This window comes from Bos mutus, chromosome 16 (assembly GCF_027580195.1).
Source record: "Bos mutus isolate GX-2022 chromosome 16, NWIPB_WYAK_1.1, whole genome shotgun sequence".
Classification (NCBI taxonomy): Eukaryota; Metazoa; Chordata; class Mammalia; order Artiodactyla; family Bovidae; genus Bos; species Bos mutus.
Window position 1 is genome coordinate 30957184 of NC_091632.1, and position 27781 is coordinate 30984964.

The 27781-nt window shown below is 36.9% G+C and overlaps 1 protein-coding gene across 7 annotated transcripts in view; it reads right to left on the reverse strand.

Moving 5' to 3' along the window:
- The window catches only part of KLHL20 (kelch like family member 20), a 71630-nt gene that overhangs the window by 3913 nt on the left and 39936 nt on the right, over positions 1-27781 (reverse strand). For all 7 annotated transcript variants that reach the window (XM_005890837.2, XM_070384917.1, XM_070384915.1 and 4 more), the window contains 7 exons: positions 18825-18983; positions 18032-18126; positions 15420-15535; positions 9399-9582; positions 8444-8587; positions 4257-4390; positions 3437-3645 (listed from right to left, as the gene is read on the reverse strand). In XM_005890837.2, the coding sequence (XP_005890899.1) occupies positions 3437-3645; positions 4257-4390; positions 8444-8587; positions 9399-9582; positions 15420-15535; positions 18032-18126; positions 18825-18983 (1041 nt within the window). The remainder of the gene's footprint in view (positions 1-3436; positions 3646-4256; positions 4391-8443; positions 8588-9398; positions 9583-15419; positions 15536-18031; positions 18127-18824; positions 18984-27781) is intronic.

A 27781-nucleotide genomic window follows, 5' to 3' on the forward strand; every position in this document is an offset into this window, starting at 1 on the left:
CATTCTGGTTTACTTGAACACAGAAAGAAAAAATTAATCACAAAAGTTATTTAATTATGAGAACTATAAAATTATATACCCAACTAGAATATTTACACAGAGTTGAAAACATTTATTTCTTGAATGTTAGGTAAAACATTCACTGGGAGTGAGCAAGAACCTCCAAACTGCTCTCAGTTCTTTTAGTATTTGCCTGTTCTGATCCACTACCTAAGTTGTCAATAAAATTCTCTTTTGAAAGATAAATTTAAAGTCCTTATTATGTCAGGACCTTCAGAAATCGATACTTTCCTTCCTTTTAACCTCACTTTCTAATGTAATCTATGTTGCATTAATATCAGAGTAGTTGCTAGTCCCAGAAAATAACATACTTTTTAAATGCCTCCATACTTTTGCATGTGTTGTTCCCTGATATTTTCTGTCCCTCTTCTATAAAGTCTTACTCTTCTTTCAAGGTACTTTACGTGTAACTTACTCTGGTAAGTCTCTTCACTGTTCCAAAGTGTTAAGCATACTCTCCCACGTTCTCCTATAACGCACATGCCGCTAGTAGAGGATTTGTCTTCTGTGTTGTTTAGTCAGTAAGTTGTGTCTGACTCTTTTGTGACCTTATGGACTGTGGCCCTCCAGGCTCTTCTCTCCTTGGGATTTCCCAGCCATGAATACTGGAGTGGGTTGCCATTTCTTTACTCAGGGTATCTTCTGAACCCAGGGATCAAACCTATGTCTCCTGCGTTGCAGAGAGATTCTTTACCACTGAGCCACCAGGGAAACCTTAGTTAGCTGTAAACACTTTAATTTCCTTTACTAAATTGGGAACTCTTTGAGGATAGGAATCAAGTTATACTGAACATCAGTTCAGTCACTGAACTGTGTTGGACTCTTTGTGACCCCATGGACTGCAGTATGCCAGGCTTCCCTGTCCATCACCAACTCCTAGAGCTTGCTCAAACTCACGTCCATCGAGTCAGTGATGCCATCCAACCATCTCATCCTCTGTTGTCCCCTTCTCCTCCAGCCTTCAATCTTTCCCAGCATCAGGGTCAGCTCTTCACATCAGGTACCCAAAGTATTGGAGCTTCAGTTTCAGCATCAGTCCTTCCAATGAATATTTAGATTGATTTCCTTTAGGATTAACTGGTTTGATCTCCTTGCAGTCCAAGGGATTCTCAAGAGTCTTCTCCAATGCCACAGTTCAAAAGGATCAATTTTCCAGTGCTCAGCTTTCTTTATGGTCTAACTCTCATATCCATACATGACTACTGAAAAAACCATAGCTTTGACTAGATGGACCTTTGTCGGCAAAGTAATGTCTCTGCTTTTTAATATGCTGTCTAGGTTGGTCATAGCTTTTCTTCCAAGGAGCAAGCAACTTTTAATTTCATGGCTGCAGTCACCATCTGGAGCCCAAGAAGATAAAGTCTGTCACTGTTTCCATTGTTTCCCCATCTATCCGCCATGAAGTGATGAGACTGGATGCCATGATCTTCGTTTTTTGAATGTTGAGTTTTAAGCCAGCTTTTTCACTCTCCTCTTTCACCTTCTTCAAGAAGCTCTTAAGTTCCTCTTTGCTTTCTGCCATAAGGGTGATGTCATCTGCATAATTCAGGTTATTGATATTTCTCCTGGAAATCTTGATTCCAGCTTGTACATCATCCAGCCCAGCATTTTGCATGATGTACTCTGCATGTAAGTTAAATAAGTAGGGTGACAACACACAGCCTTGACGTACTCCTTTCCCAAGTTTGAACCAGTCTGTTCCATGTCCGGTTCTAACTATTGCTTCTTGACCTGCATACATGTTTCACAGGAGGCAGATAAAGTGGTCTGGTACTCTCATCTCTTGAAGAATTTTCCACAGTTTGTTGTGATCACACAGTCAATGAAGCAGAAGTAGATGTTTTTCTGGAATTCTCTTGCTCTTTCTATGATCCAACAGATCCTTGCTATTTGATCTCTGGTTCCTCTGCTTTTTCTAAATCCAGCTTGAACTTCTGGAAGTTCACGGTTCATGTACTGTTGAAACCTAGCTTGGAGAATTCTGAGCATTACTTTACTAGTGTGTGAGATGAGTGCAATTAATTGTGCAGTAGTTTGTACATTCTTTGGCACTGCCTTTCTTTGGGATGGAATGAAAATTGACCTTTTCCAGCACATAGTAAGCACCTGATAAAGAAAAGTGAAGTCGCTCAGTCATGTTCAATTCTTTGTGACTGCATGGACTGCAGTCTACCAGGCTCCTCTGTCCATGGGATTTTCGACGCAAGAATACTGGAGTGGGTTGCCATTTCCTTCTCCAGGAGATCTTCCCAACCCAGGGATTAGAACCCCGGCCTCCCGCATTGTAGGCAGACGCTTTACCGTCTGAGGCACCAGGGAAGTACTTGATAAGTATTGGCTAAATGAGTGGATATATAATCAACACAATGTAGCAGTGAAAACAATAGGAACATGACAAAGAAGCTGCTGTTGACACTAATAAAGAGCCACAGGCATGTGAATGCTTTGACGAGCTGATGCCCACTGGTGGTGGTCTTGGATCTCTGCAAACCAGAATTCACTCCCTTTTATCAGATTATGAAATTGTTAGCTAAAGCTGGGTTATCCCACCTGTTATCCTGCATTGATGAGCTCCTGTTGGGATCAATGGTTTATTGGTTAAATCTCCTAGAATGGATAACTTCTACACTTCACTCTGGAAGTTTCTTGTAGTTACAGGTCATTGTTCATGGTCTAGACCACGACACAGGTCATCTATACTATAGATGGGATGGACTCAAACCAGTCTGTGTAGACTGGTGGTGGGGCCAGATGTGTTTCTGCCTAAACATTCAATTGGTATGTCAACTACTTAGAATATCACCTAGAAACACTAGGTAGGAATATTTACCTTCATTGGGTATAGATGAACCCATATATCTGATAGATATCAATGAACATGAGTAAAATTAGGAAACGTAGTAGATAGACAGGGAGATGGCTTTCAAAGAAGCAACTGATTATAAGATAAAACATAAGATGCAAATTGTTACATATAGAATGGATAAACCACAAGGTCCTACTGTATAGCACAGGGAACTATATTCAGTAGTCTGGGATAAACCATAATGGAAAAGAGTATTAAGAATATAACTATACACTTTGCTATACAGCAGAAATAAACAATGTAAATCAACTATACTTCAATAAAAATAAATCATAAAAAGGAATTCTCTAAGTAAAGATATGATTGGATATGTTACGTATCTTCTTGGGATAACAGTAATCAAAAGAAATTAACATTTTTTTTTCCAGTACAAAAGTAATAGGGGTTGTTCTGCATCCAGAGTGCATCCCCTCTGTGCCCCTTGTATTATATTTTACAGATCAGACTTCTTCTGCACAGCCCTCCCTCTTTTGGTGCTTGCTTTTCAGTTTCCAGTAGCCAGGCACTTACTCCACTACGGCGGGATGTCATAGCCACCACCGGAGACCACTGGTTAGTTCTGGGGTTGTATCTCTCAGCACTGCTAAGCTCTGTAGTGTCATCTCTGCCTCCTACGGCATAGATCATATCCTGATACACTGCACAGCCTAGGTGTTTCCTCCGGGTCCCCATAGGGGCTATGGTGTGCCATCTGTTTTCCTGAGGATTATAACGCTCCACTGCAGGGAAAAGAAAAGCCAGTAAGTGACTGTTCAATCATTTCCTCCCACCTCTAGTTTTCTTCATAGCTACTCTGCTTTTTGATAACATGTTTTTGTTTTTTTTTTCCAATAAGCAGTCTGATTTTTGCTTTTGAGAAAGACTCATCTACCTTTGGACAATACCACTATACTCTCATCAGGGACTGATTTCTTTTAGGTATGGTTGGTGGAAAGGACATGTGTTGGAGTCAAAGTACCTAGTTCTAAGCTAGGTGACTTGTGGCATCTCTTTGTATGTTTAAATGAGAGGATAGCTATAAAATGGTTTATAGTAATAAGTTTCTCTCTCTAGCATTTATATCATGTTAGTTTATATAGCATTATATAAATGCTATAAATTCCCAGTAACTTGTGAAATTAAGGGAGAAAGAAATACTTTAGAAATACACCAGTAGACTATGGCTGCAGAAGACCTGATGAACAGCTATGAGTTGCACTCTCCTAGTGGAAAAATAATTTTCTTAATAAATTATAGGATAACATGGACGTCTTATACTTTTTGTAAGGGGACTCTCCTAAGAAAAATGTGTTGATTTGGGGGAACCAGACTGACTTTGGAAGGGACTAACCTGTGTTGAGTGGAGATGTCCCATCAGAGCCACCTACAGCATATAAGAACCCTCCTAACACAGCCACAGCTACACCTAGTCTTCTGGTACTCATAGAAGCCACCCGAGTCCACTTGTTCTCCTTTGGATCATACCTGCAGTAAGAGAAACCAAAGACTGCACGCATGTTTTTGTTAAGTGAAGCTGTTTCCATAAGGTATGAAATCATGCTAAAGATATGTTAGATATATAGATTTGCTATGGTCCAGTGTACAGTGATTATCTAACATATTTTCCATTGTTATTAGTATTCTGACTTATGATGCTGTGGTTAGAAGTCTGAAAACTACATTTCTCCTTTGCTAAGGTGGCTCTCTACTAGATTTTGCCAAAAGGAAAGACTAGACACTTTCTGTTTGTTTGCCAACCCTGTCGATATTGTCTCAGCAATGGCCCTTCACTCTGGCTGTCACAGTTAATTTCAGCTTCTAGACTTTTTCTCGGAGAAGGCAATGGCACCCCACTTTAGTACTCTTGCCTGGAAAATCCCATGGATGGAGAAGCCTGGTGGGCTACAGTCCATGGGGTCGCACAGAGTCGGACACGACTGAGCTATTTCACTTTCACTTTTCATTTTCATGCACTGGAGAAGGAAATGGCAACCCACTCCAGTGTTCTTGCCTGGAGAATCCCAGGGACGGGGGAACCTGGTGGGCTGCCGTCTGTGGGGTTGCACAGTCGGATACGACTGAAGCGACAGCAGCAGCAGCAGCTTTTTCTGGCACTTCCAAAGCTAAGCCTTGTTGGAAGTTTTAGTCACAGCTCTGAGAAGCAGTTCCAGAGTTCCTGAGATAACAGTACCAGTGCTCCAGTTATCTACCACTGTGTAACAAACCACCCCAAACTCAGTGACTTTCCACACTAACCATATGTTTCCATGAATCAGGAATTTAGGAAGGGCTTCACAAGGAAGTCTCTTCAATAAGTGGTACTGAGAAAACTTGAACAGCTACATGTAAAAGACGGAAATTTGAACACAACCTAACACTATACCCCAAAATAAAATGGATTAAAGACCTAAATGTAAAATCAGATACTATAAAATTCTTGCAGGAAAACATATAGGCAGAACACACTGATATAAATTGCAGTAAGATCTTTTTTGATCCACCTCCTAGAGTAATGAAAATATAAACAAAAATCAACAAATGAGACCTAAACAAACTCAAAAGCAAAGGAAACCATAAACAAAATGAAAAGACAACCCTCAGAATGGGGGAAAATACTTGAAAATGAAGCAACTGACAAGGGATTAATCTCCAAAATATACAAGCAGCTCCCTGCAGCTCAATTAAAAAAAAAAAAAAAACAAAAACAACCCAGTCAAAAAATGGGCAGAAGATCTAAACAGACATTGCTCCAAAGAAGACATACAGATGGTTGAAAAGCACATGATAATATCTGTAATTATTAGAGAAGTGCAAATCAAAAGTACCATGAAGTACCACCTCACACCAGTCAGAATGGACATGATCAAAAAATCTACAAACAATAAATGCTGGAGAGGATGTGGAGGAAAGGGAACCCTCCAATACTGTTGGTTGGAATGTAAACTGGTATGGCCACTATGGAGAATAACATGGAGGTTCCTCAGATAACTAAAAATAGAGCTTCCTTATGATCCAGCAATCCCCCTCCTGGGAATATATCCAGAGAAAATCATAATTCAAAAACTTACATTCACCCCAGTGTTCACTGCAGCATTACTTTACAATAGCCAGGGCAAGGAAGCAACCTAAATGTCCATCAGTAGGAATGGATAAAGAAGATGTGGTACACATATACAAAGGAATATTGCTTGCTTGCTTGCTAAGTCACTTCAGTCGTGTCCGACTCTGTGTGACCCCATAGACGGCAGCCCACCAGGCTCCCCCGTCCCTGAGATTCTCCAGGCAAGAACACTGGAGTGGGTTGCCATTTCCTTCTCCAATGCATAAAAGTGAAAAGTGAAAGTGAAGTTGCTCAGTCATGTCCGACCCTCAGCGACCCCATGGACTGCAGCCTTCCAGGCTCCTCAATCCATGGGATTTTCCAGGCAAGAGTACTGGAGTGGGGTGCCATTGCCTTCTCCAACAAAGGAATATTACTCAAACATAAAAAAGAATGAATAATGCCATTTGCAGCAACATGGATGGACCTAGAGATTGTCACACTGAGAGAAGTCAGAAACAGACAAACTTCATATGATATCGTCTATATGTGGAATCTAAAAAAAGGGCTACAAATGAACTTATCTACAAAACATAAACAGTTACAGATATAGAAAATGAACTTATGATAACCAGGGGGTAAGGGCAGGGGAGGGATAAACTGGAAGATTGGACTGACATATACAGACTATTATATATAAAATAGATAATTAATAAGGACCTATTGTATAGCACAGGGAACTCTACTCAATACTCTGTAATGCCCTATATGGAAAAAGAATCTAAAAAAGAGTGGATATATGTATATGTATAACAGGTTCACTTTGCTGTACACTTGAACCTAACACATTATAAATCAACTATCTTCCCAGAATCCCCTTGCATAGAGTTTTCAAAGTGGAGAAATAAGTGTCCTGACAAACATAAACGGGAACTGGCATTGCTTTCAAGAGTTACCTGTAACTTTAAGACAGAGTTAAACTCGTCTACTTAATTATGATAACACTATTAGTAAATGCTATTTCAAAACATTTCTTTTTAAGAAGAGAGGATGAAATCTAACACCGGTCAGAATGGCTGCTATCCAAAAATCTACAAACAATAAGTGCTGGTGAGGGTGTGGAGAAAAGGGAACCCTCTTACACTGTTGGTGGGAATGCAAACCAGTACAGCCACTATGGAGAACAGTGTGGAGATTCCTTAAAAAACTGGAAATAGAACTGCCATACGACCCAGCAATCCCACTGCTGGGCATACACACCGAGGAAATCACAACTGAAAGAGACACGTGTACCCCAATGTTCATCGCAGCACTGTTTATAATAGCCAGGACATGGAAGCAACCTAGATGTCCATCAGCAGATGAATGGATAAGAAAGCTGTGGTACATATACATGATGGAATATTACTCAGCCATTAAAAAGAATACATTTGAATCAGTTCTAATGAGGTGGGAGAAACTGGAGCCTATTATACAGAGTGAAGTAAGCCAGAAAGAAAAACACCAATACAGTATACTAACGCATATATATGGAATTTAGAAAGTTGGTAACGATGACCCTATTTGCAAGACAGCAAAAGAGACACAGATGTAAAGAACAGACTTTTGGACTCTGGGACAAGGCGAGGGTGGGGTGATTTGAGAGAATAGCATTGAAACATGTATATTATCTTATGTGAAATAGATTGCCAGTCCAGGTTCTATGCACGAGACAGGGTGCTCAGGGCTGGTGCACTGGGATGACCTTGACAGATGGGATGGGGAGGGAGGTGGGAGAGGGGGTTCAGGATGGGGAACACATGTACACCCATGGCAGATTCATGTCAATGTATGGCAAAAACCACTACAATATTGTAAAGTAATTAGCCTCCAACTAAAATAAATAAAAAAAGAAGAAGAGGGGATGAAGCATAGTGTGCTCTTGCCAGTAATTAAGTGCATGAGATTCCAAGACCTAATCTCTAAGGTAGAATGACAAAAAAATGATGGAGCAAGAAATTAAAAATAGAATCTATTTCACCAAAATTCACTGATCTGTAAAAGTATAAAGTAAATCAAGGCAGCCCACTAATATTTCCCTAAGTATACTTCAAGAATTAATGAGAATCCATATACAAAATACTTTATAGTCCTTATAAGATATATGCTGCACCAAGAATTAATCATTTTCCTGAAGGAACTCTGAGGAAAATCATTCTAAATACTGGGGGAAAAAATCAGAACAGATTTCAGAAGTGGTATGCTTGACATCATACATAAAATGTAATTTAAAATATGATTCCAACATTTCATTGTTAGGCTCAGCCTATATAACATATAAGTGTAAAAACTGGATTATATCTTTCATCTTCCTAGACTATAAGGTTAACTGAAAACCTTTTCCTCACAGCTCATGGGAAATCTACTGGATAGTGAATTTCTAGTGTTCTAAATTATTCCTTTAAAAAAGCCCTCTATATTCTTTTTAAAAAAAACTGAAAATGAGTTAAAAAATTCACCTTTCAACAATGTTGAGGCAGGACACGCCATCCTGGCCACCCACAGCATAGAGAAAGCCTCCAAGCACAGCCACACCTACACTTGTCCTGCAGGTGCTTGTGGGAGCCACATCACTGCTCCACTGGTTTGTTTTGGGGTCGTACCTACAGAGAACACATCAAGACAGGGTCTGTATTACACAAAGAAAATTTGGCTAGGCTTATAAATGTGATGGCATATGATACAGTTAATATTTAATCATTTCCACCCTATTTAATTCAATTTGTTTTTAAGTGTGTGTGTGTGTGTTTTAACTTCTATGGCACTGATTCTTCTGATGTTCATGTTATTTTCAACTACAGAATCTATCTCTAGATCTTGATACACTGAAACGTTTCATAGATGTATTTCATAAGTATCAGGAACATGGCTGAATGAAAAAGGGTAGGTGACAAGAAGCTAGAAGTTATTAAAAAATCAATTATTGTATGTTTCCAGTGTGCCAGGCATTGTGATAGATATGGGAGAATATATTTTAACAATTATAACCAATGTCACATGTACAAGTATATTCAAAATACTTGTGAAAGATGAGAGGACTGAGTAATTAACTAGTCTGCATGGTGCCAGACAAGGCTTTATATAATAAGTAACCTTTGAATCTTTAGGAGAGATTCCAGGGAAGAGAATGGCATGCAAACATATAGGCAAAAAGGACATAGCATGTCCAGGAACTGCAAGCAATTTGGTGGGTCTGCACTAGAGTGTTTAAGAAATAGTGGTGTGCTGAGGAAGACAGACTGGAAAAATAAGTGGAGGTCAGATTATAAAGGACTTATTTGTTACAGTAAGTGGTTTAGGCTGCCAACTAGTGCCACAGACACAAAACTAAAGCAACAAGTTACATCAGTTTCTAATTAGTATCTCAAACAAAACAATATGGATAGTAGAGAAAAAAATTCAAATTGACCTTACCTTTCAACACTGTTGAGATAAGAGGATCCATCATGGCCTCCTACTGCATATAACAGGTCATCAAGAACACTGACTCCAACTCCACATCGCCTTTTGCTCATTGAAGCTACCATTCGCCATTCATTAGTCTGTGGATCATATCGTTCAACACTAGAAATGGCATCTCCACTGCACCAACCACCAACTGGGGAAGTAACAGAAACGGTCAGGAGAATGTCTGTCCTAAAGCATATCACTCACTGCTAACCATTAAACAGCCCTAATGCTTGGATACTCCAGCACTCTTGCCTGGAAAATCCCATGGACAGAGGAGCCTGATGGGCTACAGTCCATGGGGTCGCAAAGAGTCGGACACGACTGAGCGACTTTAGCTAGCTAGCTAATGCTTGGACTTGCCAGATGCCTCTAGAAGCAAGTTAAAATATAAATTATGATTTTTGCTTATTCCACTGGGATTACCATAATCTTATTCTTTCTGGGGAGGGATTTTTGGCTCATCTACTCATGATCTCTTTATAGACTGTCTTGTGACTAAAAATAATACAGAAATTCTTATGACATATTTCAAAATATTTGCTTTCTGTTTATCTGGTCTGTATTGAATTCTACAATATCCAACATGACATTTAAGATCAGAAAACATTTTGAATACATTTTTCAAAAGTAACACTCAGAATAAAAGGTTCAAACAGAGTTCAGTAAAGCTCTGAGCGCTCCCTGAAAAAAAAAGAAAACTAATTATAGCAGAAATTTTTAATTTGTTATTCTTTAAAATCATCTCTATTTCAATCTAAAATAAGAGCTAGATTCTGGAGCATAGAGGGTGAGGTCTAAAGATAACTTAACCTCAAAACATTTGAAAACTAATGGTTTCAAGGAGGTCTCTAACTTCCTGCTGCTGCTGCTGCTAAGTCCAACTCTGTGCGACCCCATAGATGGCAGCCCACCAGGCTCCCCCGTCCCTGGGATTCTCCAGGCAAGAACACTGGAGTGGGTTGCCATTTCCTTCTCCAATGCTTGAAAGTGAAAAAATATAGTGAAGTCGCTCAGTCATGTCCAACTCCTAGTGACCCCATGGATTGCAGCCTACCAGGCCCCTCTGTCCATGGGATTTTCCAGGCAAGAGTAATGGAGTGGGGTACCATTGCCTTCTCTGCAATAACTTCCTGAGCCAGAATAAAATGAGAATGTCTCTAACCATCTTCTGCTGGATTTGAAAACTCACTTCCTTATTTCAAATCTCAATATGTTGTATACATTTTATTATGGTTTCATTTAAATTAGGATATTCAGCTAATACTAAGTATTCAACTAAGTCACAGTAAGTTTTGTATATATCAGTTTGCTTCAATTTGAATTCTGTTCTGGGATATATGCCTGGAGTTTCTATATCAGAGAAAGCACCTTCACTTCTAACATAAGATTTGGCTGCAAATATGAGGGTTACAAGCACCTGAGACAAATCAAACAGCCTAATTATTAAAACTCAGGCACAATTTTATAATGAAAGCCATTGAAACCAGCTTTTTATTGGATTTCATGGCTGCAAATGAAGTTAATATCACTTCATAAACTGTGTTCTTTGATACTAAAGGGGAAAAAAGGCCATTAAAAAATCAAATTTATACCTTTCTTGTGACCCGGGGAAACAAGAAAAGGAAAGAGCTGTTCAATTCCACTGCCTCATGGCAATTTTATGTGAATTATAATTTCCAAAGCAGCAGGTGACTGCAATAACTGGGACTGAACTAAGTTATTATTAGAAGTCAAGCACACTGTACGTGGGGCATCCCACGTGGCTCAGTGGTAAAGAATCCGCCTGCCAATGTAGGAGATGTGGGGTTCGATCCCTGGGTATGGAAGATCCGTTGGAGGAAACAGCAACCCACTCCAGTATTCTTGCCTGGAAAATTCCAAGGACAGAGGAGTCTGATGGGCTACCATCCATAAGGTTGCACAGAGTTGGACATGACTGAGTGACTGAGTACACATACATGCACATGGTATTTAGCAAGATAAAGTGTATGCATAGTTTCTGCTGTGAGAATTATCAATTTGTGTTAAGTGATGTACTTAAAGAAAAATATTGCTGAAAAGGGGACATATAGTTTTATATGTGTGAGATGCTGACTCTAAAAAAAAAAAAATTACTTCAAAGACAGATTTGGTCAAAAAGTGTTACCTTAAAGTAGGCAACTTTCATAAAGTATCTGTGATAAAGATCAAAGAACTGTGAACACTAAAAAAAATAAATAAATAAAAAGAAAGAAACAGAATTGAGAAGCATCAAGAAACCTAATGGAAAACAAGAGGAAAAGCCAGAAGACATCAATAGGAGTAAATGCTTCTGAGTAAAAAAACTACTGAGGTTATAGATTTGATCTAAGGCTTCCAGGATGAAGAAAGGAAGACTAAATTTTCCAAAGTTAAGTGAGAACTGGTAATTTGCATTCCGAAGATAATGTAAACAAAATTGCAATAATAATCAAAGAAAATTAAGGATTAAGTTTTAAGTAGAGACAGATGAGTCAAGATCTAAAATATCAGTGTAATAGTATGACTCAAGAATAAAGGTCAGATCTGGCATAAAGAGACTAAGAAAGCAGGGAAAACCAATACCAGTTGTAGAGAAAAGCCATTAGAAAAGACCTAATGGCTTTTCTCTACAAATGAAAATGGAAACCTTGATAGTGTAAAGAAGTGATAGATGTTTTACCTTTTATTCTTTACATTTTTCTGTTAATCAATTTCTATATTGCATGTGTGAGTGAGTGAAAGTTGCTCAGTCATGTCTGACTCTTTGTGACCCCATGGACTATATAGTCCATGGTATTCTCCAGGCCAGAATACTGGAATGGGTAGCCATTCCCTTCTCCAGGGGATCTTTCCAATCCAGGGATTGAACCTAGGTCTCCTGCATGGCAGGCAGATTCTTTAGCAGCTGAGCCACCATATTGCACGTGTATTCACTTCTATGTTCAGAAAAAGAAAATGTTACTCAAAAATAAATCTTTCATTTACAAAGTGACATTAACAATACACTATTCTTTCCAAATTTTACTTTTTTATTCACAATGATGGGTCAATGCTAGTTTCTCACTAGTGTTCAGCAGGATCAACAGCATGCAATTAATCTTTATTTAGTGTCTGTTCTGACAAGATTGCTATACAATCTAGAAACTACAAAGATAAATAAGAACTGGTCCTTGCTCTGAAGTAATAACAATATAGTGGAGGAATCAGATACCCAATCAGCAATATGAAATTATGAGATTACTAGCAAGAGTTTGAGATCATGAAATTGATCCAATTTAAATGGCTTCTAAAGAAGGCAAAGTGTGATTCATTAACACCATTATACAATCAAAAGAGGTGAATGAGATTTTAGTGAAGATAGTTACACATTGAAAACATGGCACCTGACAATTTATAGTCATGTCACGCTGGAAGAAAATGGTGGGAACCAGCAGGATAAAGATGGCGGTTGTTGAATAATCCAAGTGAAAGAAAGAAAGAAAGAAAATTAAGTTGCTCAGTCATGTCTGACTGTGACCCCATGGACTGTAGCCTACCAGGGTGAAGTCAAGTTTAAATCTGTATTTAATAGAGCTACATTATTTTCTCTCAGCATCCCCAAAGGTGTACCTTGTCTAGTTCCACTGGATTGGTACCTTCCCACCAATCCAGAAAGAACCCTAGATGTGAAATATACTTCCCATACACCTATTTGGTTTAGCCTCTAGCTTTTGATCATATAGGGTTTCTCTTCTGTTCCACTTCCCCCTGAGTTTCCATTATCCTCCCCTCTTCTTTAATCTAGTTGTTAATCTCCGCCAGAATGTTCTGAGGCTCATGGAGCAGTAGTATATTGTTATCCCTACTTCAGGTACTATAACAGCCAGGTAAAATATTTAATAGATCTTGATAACAATGTATATACCTCCACAAAGATGGCCCTACTACTAGAATTCCTGAAACCAACCTGATATCATGAAAATAAACCACAGGTATCAAATAATTAGATCTTGCATCCTTCTAATTAAAAAAAAAGTAGACAACCAACTTTCACAATTGGGGAACAGAAACTCTGATGTTTATAGCATTCTTATATGTACAGGGAGCTGGCACAACAAACTGCTTTTATAAATAAAAGACCTTTAACAATATAATTTATCTAGTTTAACCAACAAAGCTAAACTAATGGTATAAAGATTTCCCTGGGAACTTAACCAGATCTGGCAATAATTTATTCACCAACTGACAGCAACTACAGATGCTATGTGGGAGTGAAGAGGCAGATGTATATAGGTGTGAGCATGTAAGCAAGCATCTGTGTAAACCCATATGAGTATGTGAATACATACCTGAGCATGCATATATAGGAATAAAAGTCACAGGAATAAATAAGAATGATAATAGAAATAAATTTGCTAATAACAATGAACAAAGGCATTAGGATACTAGGAGTATAGGAGAATTCAGTACATGATAAATTAATAATTGAGTTTTAAATCTAAAAGAAGAATGAAGGAATGCTTTCAAAAGAGAGGAAAAAAAGCCTGATGAAGATTAGAGAGAAAAAGAAAACTTGGCATCCATTTTCTTCTTGAAGAAATGCAGCAATACTCTATGTGAAGAAATGGAGATGAAAAAATTTAAAAAGGAGAAATTAAACATAAATTGTCAAACTTTTCCTCTAAAAATGTAAGGGAAAATATATTCCCACATGCCAAGAGAAAATAAAAACAAAGGGGAAAAGATAGGCAACCGGTTAGGTTGATGGGAAAGCATACTATGACCCAGTGATTCTATGGGATTTCCTGATGAAAAGTGATAGAACACTTCACACATCAAACAGAATCCCAGGAAGCCTATATTTAAGAGTAATGGAATTCTGAAATGTGGGAACCATAAATAAAAAGATTACCATAGGTTGCATTTTCTCCATGAATCAGGATTTGAAAAGAAAAATTGAAGAGAAAGAATTTGCTATAGATTGAATGTGTCCCTCCGAAATTTATATATTGAAATCTAATCCTCAATGTGATAGTATCAGGTGGTGAGGCTTTAGGGATGTACTCTGTCCTCATGAATGGAATTAGTGCTTCTATAAAAGAGACTTCACAGAGATCCTGTGCCTCTTTCTCTACCTGAGGACATAGCAAAAGATGAAAAGATGGAGTCTATGAAGAAGAATGAAGCGGGCCCTCAACAGACACCAAAATACTTCCCAGCCTCCAGAACTGTAAGAAATAAATAAATTTCTACTGTTTGTAAGCCACCCAGTATATGCTTTTCTGTTATAGCAGTCTGAGTGGACTGAGACAGAACTAGTGAGAAAATGTTTTACCAAACATTGTGAAAGTTGTTATTCAAGTGACTAAGGGAGCTGAATTTATGTGGATAGAAGTAAAACATCTAAGATTGAAAGTTCTCAGATATTCAGGGGCAGACGGCAGCAGCAGAATGATACAACATGATGTCTTGGGCTCAATCTAGCTCAGGAGAGGTACAAAAGAGTGTAATTGTCTGATGTAAGATAATGTTTTTTGACAATTCCATGTACTTATGAGGTGACTTGCACACTGGAATATAAATTCATGCATATGATTTATTATAACAAAACATCCACTGCATGACATTTTTAGGTTATATAAAAATACAGCATTCTTTCGAAAGTACCAGTGTTGGCTCATGAGTTAAGAGGCAAGATACATAAATTATTTTTTGTTTTCAAAAGGGCTGTACATTTTTTTTAACATTAAAAATTTTTTTAAATTTATTTCTTGGCCACACACTGTGTGGCATGCAGAAGCTTAATTCTCCAACCAGGGATTGAACCTGTGCCTGCTGCAGTGTAAGTGTGGAGTCTTAACCCCTGGACCGCCAGGGAAGTCCCCATGGTAAGTCATTATGTATTTCTTATGACAGTGGATATCACAACTGTCCAAAGGACTGCTCAAATGACAATTTCTCATGTGGAAAATATTCAGTTTAGCCACAGTATATTAAGATCCAAACCTGCAAAGAGTACTTCTCCACATCGAATAGGTTTCCGTGGTCTTGTCCTTGGTCCTTGCATTAATGGTCGTTCTTGAGGCAATAGGAGATAGTTTTTAGCCTCATCTACCAAGTCTCTGTGAAAAAAATTCTGCCTTTATTCCAAATGTCTAAATAATATTGTTAGTCAAATCCCAATATGGTTAAGGTATATGTAAGATGGCAAAGGGGAGCAGCATAAATCAAACCAAATCATGAATGCCAGCCAGCATTATTATTAATTTAGGCTAGTTATTTATTTTTTGGGGCACATGGCATGTGGGATCTCAGAGATTGAATCCGTGTACCCTGCACTGGCAGCTTGGAGTCTTAACCACTGGACTGTCAGGGAAATCCCGCCAGCCAGTATTATAAAGGTCACAAACATGACAGCAATGATGCCAGTCACACTATGAATTGTGAACTGACTGGTATTTGCATCATGACTTCATCTCTTACTGCAAATTAGTCTAAAACTCAACATACTTGAGACTAACAATGACTTATGGGAAACTAAAAATTACACCTTAATTACCAGTCTGCATAGTTACTGCCTTCTAGTGAATTTGCTTAGCTTTCGCAGGATACTGGCAAAGGAGCACATCAGCCACAACACTAGGTATTTGCTAGATTAATTTAAGTAATAAAACTAGGTCAAAATTTGGATTGCTAAAAAGAAATACCCTACTATCATTTAATATTAATTTTCTATTTGGGACTGTATGAATAGTTCACTCTCAATAAATCTACTGAGGATGAACAGTTTTGTCTTTTTCTATGAAGGTACTTTATGAGAAGAACCTAGTAATTACACTTGCTAAATAAAGTATCCTAACTTAAACTATTTATGTACTTACTTCACTTGAGTCCTTTGAGTGATTCAGTATCTGACTATACAAATCCAATTTGTTACTCTGTTCTTTCTCAACTCTGAAAGTGCTTCCTAAATTACACTATATTTCCATTTCTCTATTTATATTACAAGTAATTTATTTCTGCTGGACCAGTGCCAGGCGTGACCCAATAATGTACATCCAGTATATGATTTTGCTAAGGCCTCTTCCGAATTTATGCTAAAAATAAAAACAAACCCCCTCAAAATCCCAACCTGATGACCAAGAACTTATTCTAGCTTCCTCAGCTAAATACAAAAGACTGTGATCTCCTTCTTGCTGGTTTTTAATTAAGTTGTTCAAGCATTCCTAGAAAGAATATTATAGAGCTAATACTTAGGGGCAAACACAAAATCAATAGTAACAAGAATAACAGGGGCTTAATACATATTAACTCATTTATTCTCCACGACAGCCCTATGGAATAGGTACTGTTTTATAAATAAAGGAACTGTACCAGAAAGAGGTTCAAGTAACTTGAATAAGGTCCCACAGCTAGTAAATAATAAGGTCATGATAAAAGGAACAGGCTGCTTCCTTTTTTAAAACTTTTTATTTTGTATTGGGGTGTAGCCAGTTAACAATGTGGTGATAATTTCAGGTGAACAGCAAAGGGACTCAGCTATACAGCAGGTCCTGTTGGTTATCCATTTTAAATATAGCAGGGTATACATGTCCATTCCAAACCTCCATCTCTTCCCCTCCTTCCACCCCCAACAACCGTTAAGTTCCTTCTCTAAGTAGGAACAGGCTTCTTTTAAAAGTAACTTTGCGAGTATTCAGGGGAATTAATTACCATTTGTCTTTAAGTTTAAAAGGTAAACATATAAAAACCCTCTCTAACACCTCCTAGTAAGGGAACAGGCTTCAAATTATTGAAGAAATGCAAATGAATCTATTATGTTCTATCTCTGCTTTAGAGATCCCTGATTCTGGAACAAGTTTCTTTAGTCACTAAGGGAGATCCAAAGGTTTGTGTACTTTAAAGAGAGTTCTGACTCACTGTTTCTGGGAAGAAATGGTTAAAAACACCATGAGGTTTCATATTTGAAAATAAACCATAAAATCTGTCAAATGGAAAAGTAGTTTATTAAATTTTATATATACTGTAGTTCAGAGACAGACCAATAAAATAAATGTTTTGTCTTGTAAAAACATTTAGAATTTCTTTCAATCAAAAAAAATTTATGAAACTGTGCCATCAAACTCTAGTGGAAATCTTTCCACAGCTGCTTTAAGGGTGTAGCAGACCTTTAACTCTGTCTACAAACTCAGAAAGCAAGGCTGGTCCTATTCCTAACAAGGCATATGTGATGGAATGAAAAAGTGCTTCTGCACACTTTTATGATGGAGTCAACAACATTATTTAACTTATCTCAAGAAAAGATATACTAGCAGAGAATTGTCTCTTCAAACTCAAGCTTGCATGAAATCTTAGAAATCTACCTCTTTATTGCCACTTCTACATGAATAAATACCACGCATTAAAAAAAAAAAACAAACTAATGGAATGGAATACTGGAAATTCAGTCTTCTCTTCTTCCATCTCCTCTTGACTCTGGCCCAGAAGAAAAATCTGTTAAATACTGCCTTGATTACACCACTAAAAAATATAATATTTAGGAAGCAATACAAATAAGGAAATTAGGAGAGAACAAGAATGTTTAGTTGTCGATTTTTCCCATCCAGGACCATTCATACCTGCATTCTTCGTCACTTTTGATGAGGGGATCAGAGCCTACAGTGCCCACTAGGAACTTGGGACTAAGCAAAGGCAACCGCACGTGCTGCAGCACCTATGAGGTAATAAACACTATTAGAGCACAGACGCCATCTGTAAGGTGTTTAAGAAAATATGTAACTCATGCTCCCCGATTGTGTTTCCAATTGTTTTGCGATCTAATTGGATTAATTAATTGATCTAATAAATAATGAGGGTGGAAGGCATAAATACAAAACTAAATTTATTCCAACCACCAGTTCAGTAATTAGAACAGTCAGTATCACTTTAGCATGCTTCTTTATGCTTTCAGCAGTATAAGCTCTTCTAATAACAATCTAGAAGAATATACTATCAAATTGCTAAGGACTGTAATCATAATAACAAGAACATCAAACATGTCATTCAGTGACCACTTATGACCCATATCATTCCTTTACTCTTCAAACTGTGGTGGGATTTCCAAATCATAGAGAAGGGAGACATGATAACAGCCATCCTTGTCTTCTTTTGTTCATTATGTACCATTTAGGTTCTGATGTATGCTATAGCCCAAACCTAGAGTTGATGCAAAACAGAGGAAGCAATGGAGCAAAAAGTTCATAATGATAAACACTTAAAATGCTTAACACTTAATCTCCTTGGTTATTTGGAAAGAGATGGTCTTTCTTACAGTCTAATATGAATGACAGTGATAACTGTTTTTTGCAAATCAAATATGTATTATTTTATCCAGTACAAAACAGTTACTTAAAGAAGCATTTCCCTGCGTACCTGGGGTAACTGAGGACGTCTTTCTTGAATGCTGTATTTAACCCAGGCCATCACTGCATTGAACACCTGTTCTTCACTGCGAACATTTAGTTCATCACTAGATATTATATCAATGAGTTGATTGGCTGGAAGCAACATGAACTCTTCACTTTCCATCACCTGTTTGAAGTTAGGTAAGAATAAAAGGGAAAACACCCTGTGATCAGATTTGACTGTTTCAATATTTTCCTTCAGGGTTGTAGGGCAAAGCTTTATTTCACAATGGAGCTGAAGTTCAATATAGTACCAGAGGATAAGAAAAGTTTAAAAAGAAAAAAAGATAGGTAGAGCACAGAAGGTTTTTAGAACAATGAGACTATCCTGTATGATACTACAGTGGTGGACACATGTCAAAACTCATAGAATGTACAATACCAAGAGTGAGCCATAATGTAAGTCATGGACTTTGGATGCTAGCATGTCAATGCAGGTTCATTAGTTGTAACAAACATATTTCTCTGGTGCAGGATGTTGCTATTGGGAGAGGTCACGTGTGTCACTTACTAAATGGACATGAATTTGAGCAAACTCCAGGAGATAGTGAAGGACAGGAAAGCCTGGTGTGCTGCAGTCCATGGGGTCACAAAGAGTTGGACATGTTTAGCGACTGAACAACATGTGTGTGTGGAGACAGAGTATATGGGAACTACTTTCTGCTCAATTTTCCTGTGACCCTAAAACTACTCTAAAAATAAAGCTTATTAATTTTTTAAAAAGGGAACATAGGAGAATTCAGATGGCACAATTAAAATTTAGGAAAAATTGTAATTTGTGATTTAGACAATTTAAGAAAAAAATGATGCTTTTTTCCCTCAGTATGAAGTATCAAGATGAAAATTTATATTCAAAATATAAACTATACCAAATTATAACTCCAGAAATTAAGAGGCATATAAAAAAATCAGGAAAAACTTTCAGAGGAAGGTTAGTTGCTGAAAGGGCAATGTCTAGGACAGAAACACCAAGGGGCCAGTTTGAAAAAAGAATGAGGGTGTCAGCATTTCTATAAGCAAGAATAACATAATGATATAAGCCATTAGACCCAAGAAAACCCCTCTGAGGACCGCACCACTCAGATATATTCATGTTCTCATATGTATATATGAAACTATAAACACATATAATTTATCTGTATCCAAGATTTGAAGAATTGTCAGAATGCAGATGAAATGGCAACAAGGATGTTATCTGTGCAGTTCAGCCACAAATCCCCCAATCTTGTAAATCTTGTCAAGATTGTATGTAGAGTAAAAGGGACAGGGTGCAATGCAAACAGTCACTGCTACACTTCATGGGGCTTCTGTCTCATTCAGAACATTGTTCTGCCTGGGACGTCTATTAGTGTAGGAAGGATATAGTTTAAGAGCTTGAATTCCCACCATGCAACCTCTGATGCATATGCTATATTCTCTCAGGACAGGGCTATTTACATGCTCATGAAAAAAATCAGAATATTTAGCAGGATTTGAGATAAGCCATAACAAGTTGATTACTTGGTTAAGAATATTTTCCCAAGGACATCAGAAAAAAATACAAATCTCAAAACAATTAAGGGCCATAAAAAGTCAGCTGTATTTATAGTAGAAAATACTAAAGAGCACTTCAATTTTTATGGCACAAGTCTTCATATCATCTGAGTGAGAAACCCTCTGGGGCTCAGGAAATGAAATTGGAAACCTTTAAATTTTACATGAAGTTGCTTGGCCAGGTCACTTAGTAGTTAGAATGCCTGCGCTGTATCCTCTGTAGCAGTATTGTTGGATTTAGCAAATAATATATGGCATGATTATACTAAAAACTACTTGTTCATCTGGAATAAATTCAACTGGGCACCCTGTATTTTGTCTGGCAGACTTATGTTGGGGGGTGTAAAATTAAGGGCCAGATTTGGAGCCTAGTTCCAGATGAAGTCTGCTGACCTTCAGCATGCAAAACTTTAGCAAGGTTGTATGTTTCTTCTTAGTTTTTCTTCAGTCTAATTTCTTTACTAAAGACAAGTCATATCATATATCTTTGTGAAGTTCCTTAACATTCTTTTAGGATCTTGTCAGAGTATAAAAATTTCCCCCAATTTAGTGATTATAAAACAAATATTATATAAATATCAAGGATCACCAAGTTTAAAGTTTATGAATAAACCACTCTGATATTAATGAGTCACTTAATGGAAACCTTAGAGGACAAGAAGACAAAAACATCTGTGTGAGAAAATATTTTTTGGTACAAAAATAAGAGTAAAAAGAATACTTTTGATGAACAAAGATATTAATGATCTACCATTAGGGCAACGACTGAAGTGACTTAGCAGCAGCAGCAGCAGCACTAAATTCTATTCTCGAACCAAACAACCAGGTTAAGAAAATACTGCTTTAAAATACCCGCTTTTTATTTATTTTTGAAGTTTTTTTTTTAATGTGGATCATTTAAAAGTCTTTACTGAATTTGTTACAATATTGCTTCTGTTTTATGTTTCGTCTTTTGGGGGCTGAGACATGTGGAGTTTTAGCTCTTTGACCCATGTAGGATCAAACCTGCATCCCCTACATTGTAAGGTGAAGTCATAACCATTGGGCCACCAGGGAAGCCCCCAAATAACTGCTTTTTAAATAAGAGTTTGCAGGAAATTTTAAGTCCCACACTATTATGGTAAAAGCTTACTTTTAGTTTCTTCAGATAAATGTAGATGCAATTTGAAGAATTAATAAAGCTGAAAACAAGAACGAATAAGGAAAATATTCTAGAGTTGTAACAGAAATGAATGGTGAACTCAGTGGCATTGAATTGAAAGAAAAAAATATGTTTATGAGCAAGCATAACACTGTATGAATTAAATTTGTTGTTGTTTAGTTGCTAAGTCATGTCTGACTCTTTGTGACCCCATGGACTGTAGCCCACCAGACTCCTCTGCCCATGGGATTTCCGAGGCAAGAATACTGGAGTAGGTGGCCATTTCCTCCTCCAGGATGAATGAAGTTAGGTGTAAGAAAATAGAAGGAAATTAAATAGAGATTTAAGTCTGAAAATAATTTGAATGAATCACAAGTGGTAAGCTCTAAGTGGTGACTTATTTTGCATCTACACAGAACCATTCTAGTCCATGAACAAAGTAAGGTTTTCTTCACTGGAATTTCATTATATCAGGTTCACTTTGGAGGCAGGGTTAGAACTGCAAGGGATTCTAAAACCTTCTGTACTATTAAGAATATTCTTCAGATATTTGTAACTATCTTAGAACTAAAACTCAAGCTATGTTTAAAGCAAGAAATTTTAAAAAATCAGCTTTATTTAAAACATACAGTTCAATAAATTTTGATAAATGTATGCACGCATATAACCATTACCACAATCAAGATATAGAACATTACCATCATCCCCAAAGATTCTAAAGCAGGGATTTCTTAATCTGGGGTCCAATGACTTTGGCAAATTATTTTGGAAATCCTCAATGATGGCAAATCTTTATTTTTTGCAGAATGGATCTGATTTTTAAAAATAGTGGAACAAAGTTAAATCTGTTAAAGAAGTTGTAGGAAGTTTACTCTGAATGAAAAATTAAGTTTGACTATAAAATACTGATGCAATTAATTTTAATGAAGTATAAACTCCATTTAGTCATGGTTATTCCTCTTTTATATTTTGTTGGAATCAATATTATATTAAGGATTCTCCCATATAAATTCATGAGAGGTACTGATCTGCAGTTTTCCTCTAGAGTTTGTGGTTTGCATATTAGGGTAAGTTTGACCTTATTTGGCAACCTCCTGCACGTTTTTCTGGAAGATTTTATATAGGGTTACATTATTTCTTTCTGACATGTTTGACAGAATTCACCATCTGGGATTGCTTTTTTGTGGGAAGGTTTTAAAATTATTAATTTAATTTCTTTCATAGATACAGAGTTATTCTGGTTTTCTTTCTTAAGTTTTTGTAATTTGTGTTTTTCAAAAAATTTGTCAATTTCATCTCAGTTGTTGAACTTAGCAAAATATTGCTCATGATATTCTGTTTTATCCTTTTTAATGTCTGAGGGATTTATAGTGCTGTCTTCTTTTTTATTTCTGATACTGGTAATCTGTATCTTCTTTCCTTTTTTTCTTGATAAGTACAGCTAGAGGTTCATCAGTTTTTTTCAAAGTAACATTGATTTTTGCTCTATCTTTTAATCTTTGCTCCTTCTATTTTGGGTTTAATTTGCTCTTCTTTTTCTAGTTTACAAAGGTAACCATCAGAACAAAAATACAAACCTTCCTATATACTAAAAAAATTAAGGACTTCCCTGGTGGTCCATTGGTGGGGAATTAGCCTGCCAGTGCAGGGGACACGGGTTCAGTCCCTGGTCCAGAAGATCCCACATGCCACAGGGCAACTATGTCTGTGTATCACAACTACTGAGCCCATACTCTAGAACCCAGCAGCTGCAACTGCTGAGGCCATGAGCAGCAATTACTGAAACCTACATGCCCAGAGCCCATGGCTCTGCAATAAGAGATGCCACTACAATGAGAAGCCCAAGCACTGCAATGAAGAGTTGCCCCCGTCTATTACAACTAGAGAAAGCCCATGTGCAGCAACGAAGACCCAGCACAGTCAAAAATAAAACAAATATATCTTTAAAAAAGAGAATCTATAGGAAAGAGAAAATCATAATAGGAAAAACAAATATATAAAGGGATTGTAGATCACTTAAATAAACCAGTACAGAGGTTTCTTTTTAAGTAAAAAAATTTATGAAATTGATTATAAATACAACAGCAAAAGGATTAACATGAATATGTAAAATAGGACATCGAAATGATAAAATATAGGTGAAGAAAGTAAGAAAATGTAGAAATTTTTAGAATGTGTTTGAGATTATATAATTACCAGTTTAAAGTAGATACAGTAATGGGTTAACATACTTGAAAACCAAGGTAACCACAAATCAAAAACATACAATAGACTTACAAAAAGCAAAAAGAGAACTCAAGCATAATACAAAAGAAAACCATCAAACACAAAAGGAAAAATAAAAAGAATAAAGAAATACAAAATCAACTGGAAAATAAGGTTTAAAATGGACATAAATAAATATATATCAATAATTACCTCAGATGTCAATGGACTAAATGCTCCAGTCAAATGACACAGAGTGGCAGACTGGATAATAAAACAAAAGCCTAAAATATGCTGCCTACAAATGATGCACTTTAGAAAGAAAGATACACACAGAATGAAAGTGAGGGGATAGAAAAAAGATTCTTCAGGCAAGTGGAAATGATAAGAAAGCAGGGGTAGCAGTACTCATATCAGACAAGATAGACTTTAAAACAAAGACCACAGAGAAAGATAAAGACATCATAAAAAGACATTGATAAAAAGATCAATATAAGAAAAGGATATTATACTTACTAAAATATAAGCCCACAATATAGGAGCTCCTAAATACATCAAAGTAATACTAACAGACATAAAGGGAGAAACTGCAAGGAATACAATAATAGGAGACTTTAACATCCCACTGACATCAATGGACAGATCGTCTACACAGAAAATCAACAAGGCACCACAGGTGCCTTAGGTCAGTCTACTAAGGCAAAAGCAAAAATAAACAAGTAGAACCTATTAAAGTTATAAACTTTTCCACAGCAAAGAAAACCATAAACAAAACAGAAAGACAGTCTACAGAATGGGAGAATATATTTGCAAATGATGCAGTTGGCAAGGGCTTAATTTCCAAAATACAAAAATGGCTCATATAGGTCAATATAGTAAAAAAACAAGCAATCACATCAAAAAATGGGCAGAAGATCTAAATAGACATTTCTTCAGAGAAGACATACAGATGGCCAACAGGTATAAGAAAAGATATTCTACACTGTTAATTATTAGAGAAATGCAAACCAAAACTACAATGGGATATCACCTCACAATGGTCAGAACGGACATCCAAAAGTTCTACAAATAATAAATGCTGGAGAGAGTGTGGAGAAAAAGGAATCCTCCTACACTGTTTGAGAAGGCAATGGCAACCCACTCCAGTACTCTTGCCTGGAGAATCCCATGGACGGAGGAGCCTGGTAGGCTGTAGTCCATGGGATCGCTAAGGGTCGGATGTGGCTGAGCAACTTCCTTTTCACTTTTCACTTTTGTGCACTGGAGAAGGAAATGGCAACCCACTCCAATGTTCTTGCCTGGAGAATCCCAGGGATGGAGCAGCCTGGTGGGCTGCCATCTATGGGGTTGCACAGAGTTGGACACGACTGAAGTGACTTAGCAGCAGCAGCAGCAGCAGCAGCCTACACTGTTGGTGAGTATGTAAATTGATGTGGCCACCATGGAGAGTATGGAGGTTCCTTAAAAAACTAAAGCTAGAGCTATCACATGATCAAGCAATCCCAGTTCTTGGCATATATCCAGAAAAGATGAAAACTTTAATTCAGAAAGATACAGGCAGCACAGGGTTCACAGCAACACTATTTACAATAACCAAGACATGGAAGCAACCTAAGGATTCATCAACAGATGAATGGACAAAGAAGATGTGGTGTGTGTGTGTGTATACACAAAGACAATGGAATATTACCCATCCATAAAAAATGAAATAATACCACTTGCAGCAACATGGGTGGACCTAGAGATTATCATACTCAACTAAACAAGTCAGACAGATAAATATTATACGATACCACTTACATGTGGAATCTAAAAAAAGGATACAAACGAACTAATTTACCAAACAGAAACAGACTCACCTCACAGACATAGAAAGCAAATTAATGGTTAGCTAAAGTGGAAAGGCCAAGAGAAGGATAAATTAGGAGTTTAGGATTAACAGATATATCCTATTATATATAAAATAGATAAACAACAAACAATAAGGTCCTAAAAAATTCAGAATTTTTTAATAACCAAAATGGAAGAGAATCTTTAAAATAACCAAATATGTAGATATATAAAATTGTCTCTCATATATATGTATATAAACTTATATGCTATATCATATATTTTATCTACATAAACTGAATCACTTTGTTATACACCATAAAATAACATAAAATTGTATATGAACTACATTTCAATTAAAAAAAAAAGGGAAAGGGCCCAAATCAATAAAATCAGAAATGAAAAAGAAGAAGTTAAAACTAACACCACAGAAATACAAAGGACAGAGACTGTGATGAATAGCTCTATGCCAATAAAAGGTACAACCTAGAAGAAATGGACAATTTCTTAGAAAGGTACAGTTTCCCAAGACTGAACCAGGAAGAAACAGAAAATATGAACAGACCAATTACCAGTACTGAAATTGAATCAGTAATTAAAAAATTCCCAACAAACAAAAGTCTAGGACCAGATAGCTTCAAACATACTACCAAATATTTAAAGATGACTTAATACCTATACTATTCCCAAAAAATGCAGAGGAAGGAACACTTCTGCAATCTTCTATGAAGCCATCATCACTATGACATGAAACCAGACAAAGATATCACACATAAAAAAGAAAAGTACATGTCACTATCACCAACGAATAAAGATGCAAAAATCCTCAACAAAGTAATACTGGCAAACTGAATCCAACAATACATTAGAAGGATCATCTACCATGATCAAGCGAGATTTATCCTCGGGATGCAAGAATTTTCAAATATCTGCAAATCAATCAATGTGATACACTATATTAACAAGCTGAAGAACAAAAACTATATGATCATCTCAGTAGATGCAGGAAAAACTTCTGATAAAATTCAATGTCCATTTATTATAAAAATTCTCCCAAAGGTAGGCATAGAGAGAATATACTTTGATATAATACAAACTGTATAAATGAGAAACCCATAGCTAACATCATCTTCAATGGTGAAAAGCTGAAAGCATTTCCTGTAAGATCAAGAATAAGACAAGCATGACCAATCTCACCACTGTTATTCAACATAGTTTGGAAGTCCTTGCCACAGCAACCAGAGAAGAAAAATAAAAGGAATCCGAATTGGAAAGGAAGACATAAAACTGTCATTGTTTGCAGATGACATATTATACATAGAAAATCCTAATGAGGCCTTCAGAAAAATACTAGAGCTCACCAATGAATTCAGTAAAGTTCCAAGATACAAAATTAATACACAGAAATCTGCTGCATTTCTATAAACAGTCAAGTATCAGAAGGAGAAATTAAGGAAACAGTCTCACATATCATCACATCAAAAAGAATAAAATACCTAGGAATAAGTTTGCCTGAGAAGTAAAAGACCTGTGCTCTGAAAACTGTAAGATACTGATGAAAGAAACTGAAGACAAAATAAATAGATTGAAAGATATATTGTGTTCTTGGATGGGAAGAATCAACATTGTTAAAATGACTCTACTCCCCAAGGCAATCTATAGATTCAATGCAATTCTTATCAAATGACCAATGACATTTTTCACAGAACTAGAACAAATATTTAAAATTTTGTATGGAAACATAAAAGACCTCAAAGAGCCAAAACAATCTGGAGAAAGAACAGAGCTGGAGGAATCATGCTTCCTGACTTCAAATTATACTACAGAGCTACAGTAATCGAAACAGTGTGGTGTGTGTGTGCTGTGTGTATGCTCAGTTGCTCAGTCATGTCCAACTCTTTGTGACCCAATGCACTATAGCAAGTCAGGCTTCTCTGTCCATGGGATTCACCAGGCAAGAAACTGGAGCAGGTTGTCATTTCCTTCTCCAGGGTATGTTCCCGATCCAGGATTGAACCCATATCTTCTCTGTCAGCAGGAAGATTCTTTACCACTGAGCCACCTGGGAAGCCCAATCAATACAGTATGGCACTGGCACAAAACAGACAAATAGGTCAATGGAACAGGACAGAAAGCCCAGAAACACACCCACACATTTATGTTCAATTATGGTTTTTCCAGTAGTCATGTATGGATGTGAGAGTTGGACTGTAAAG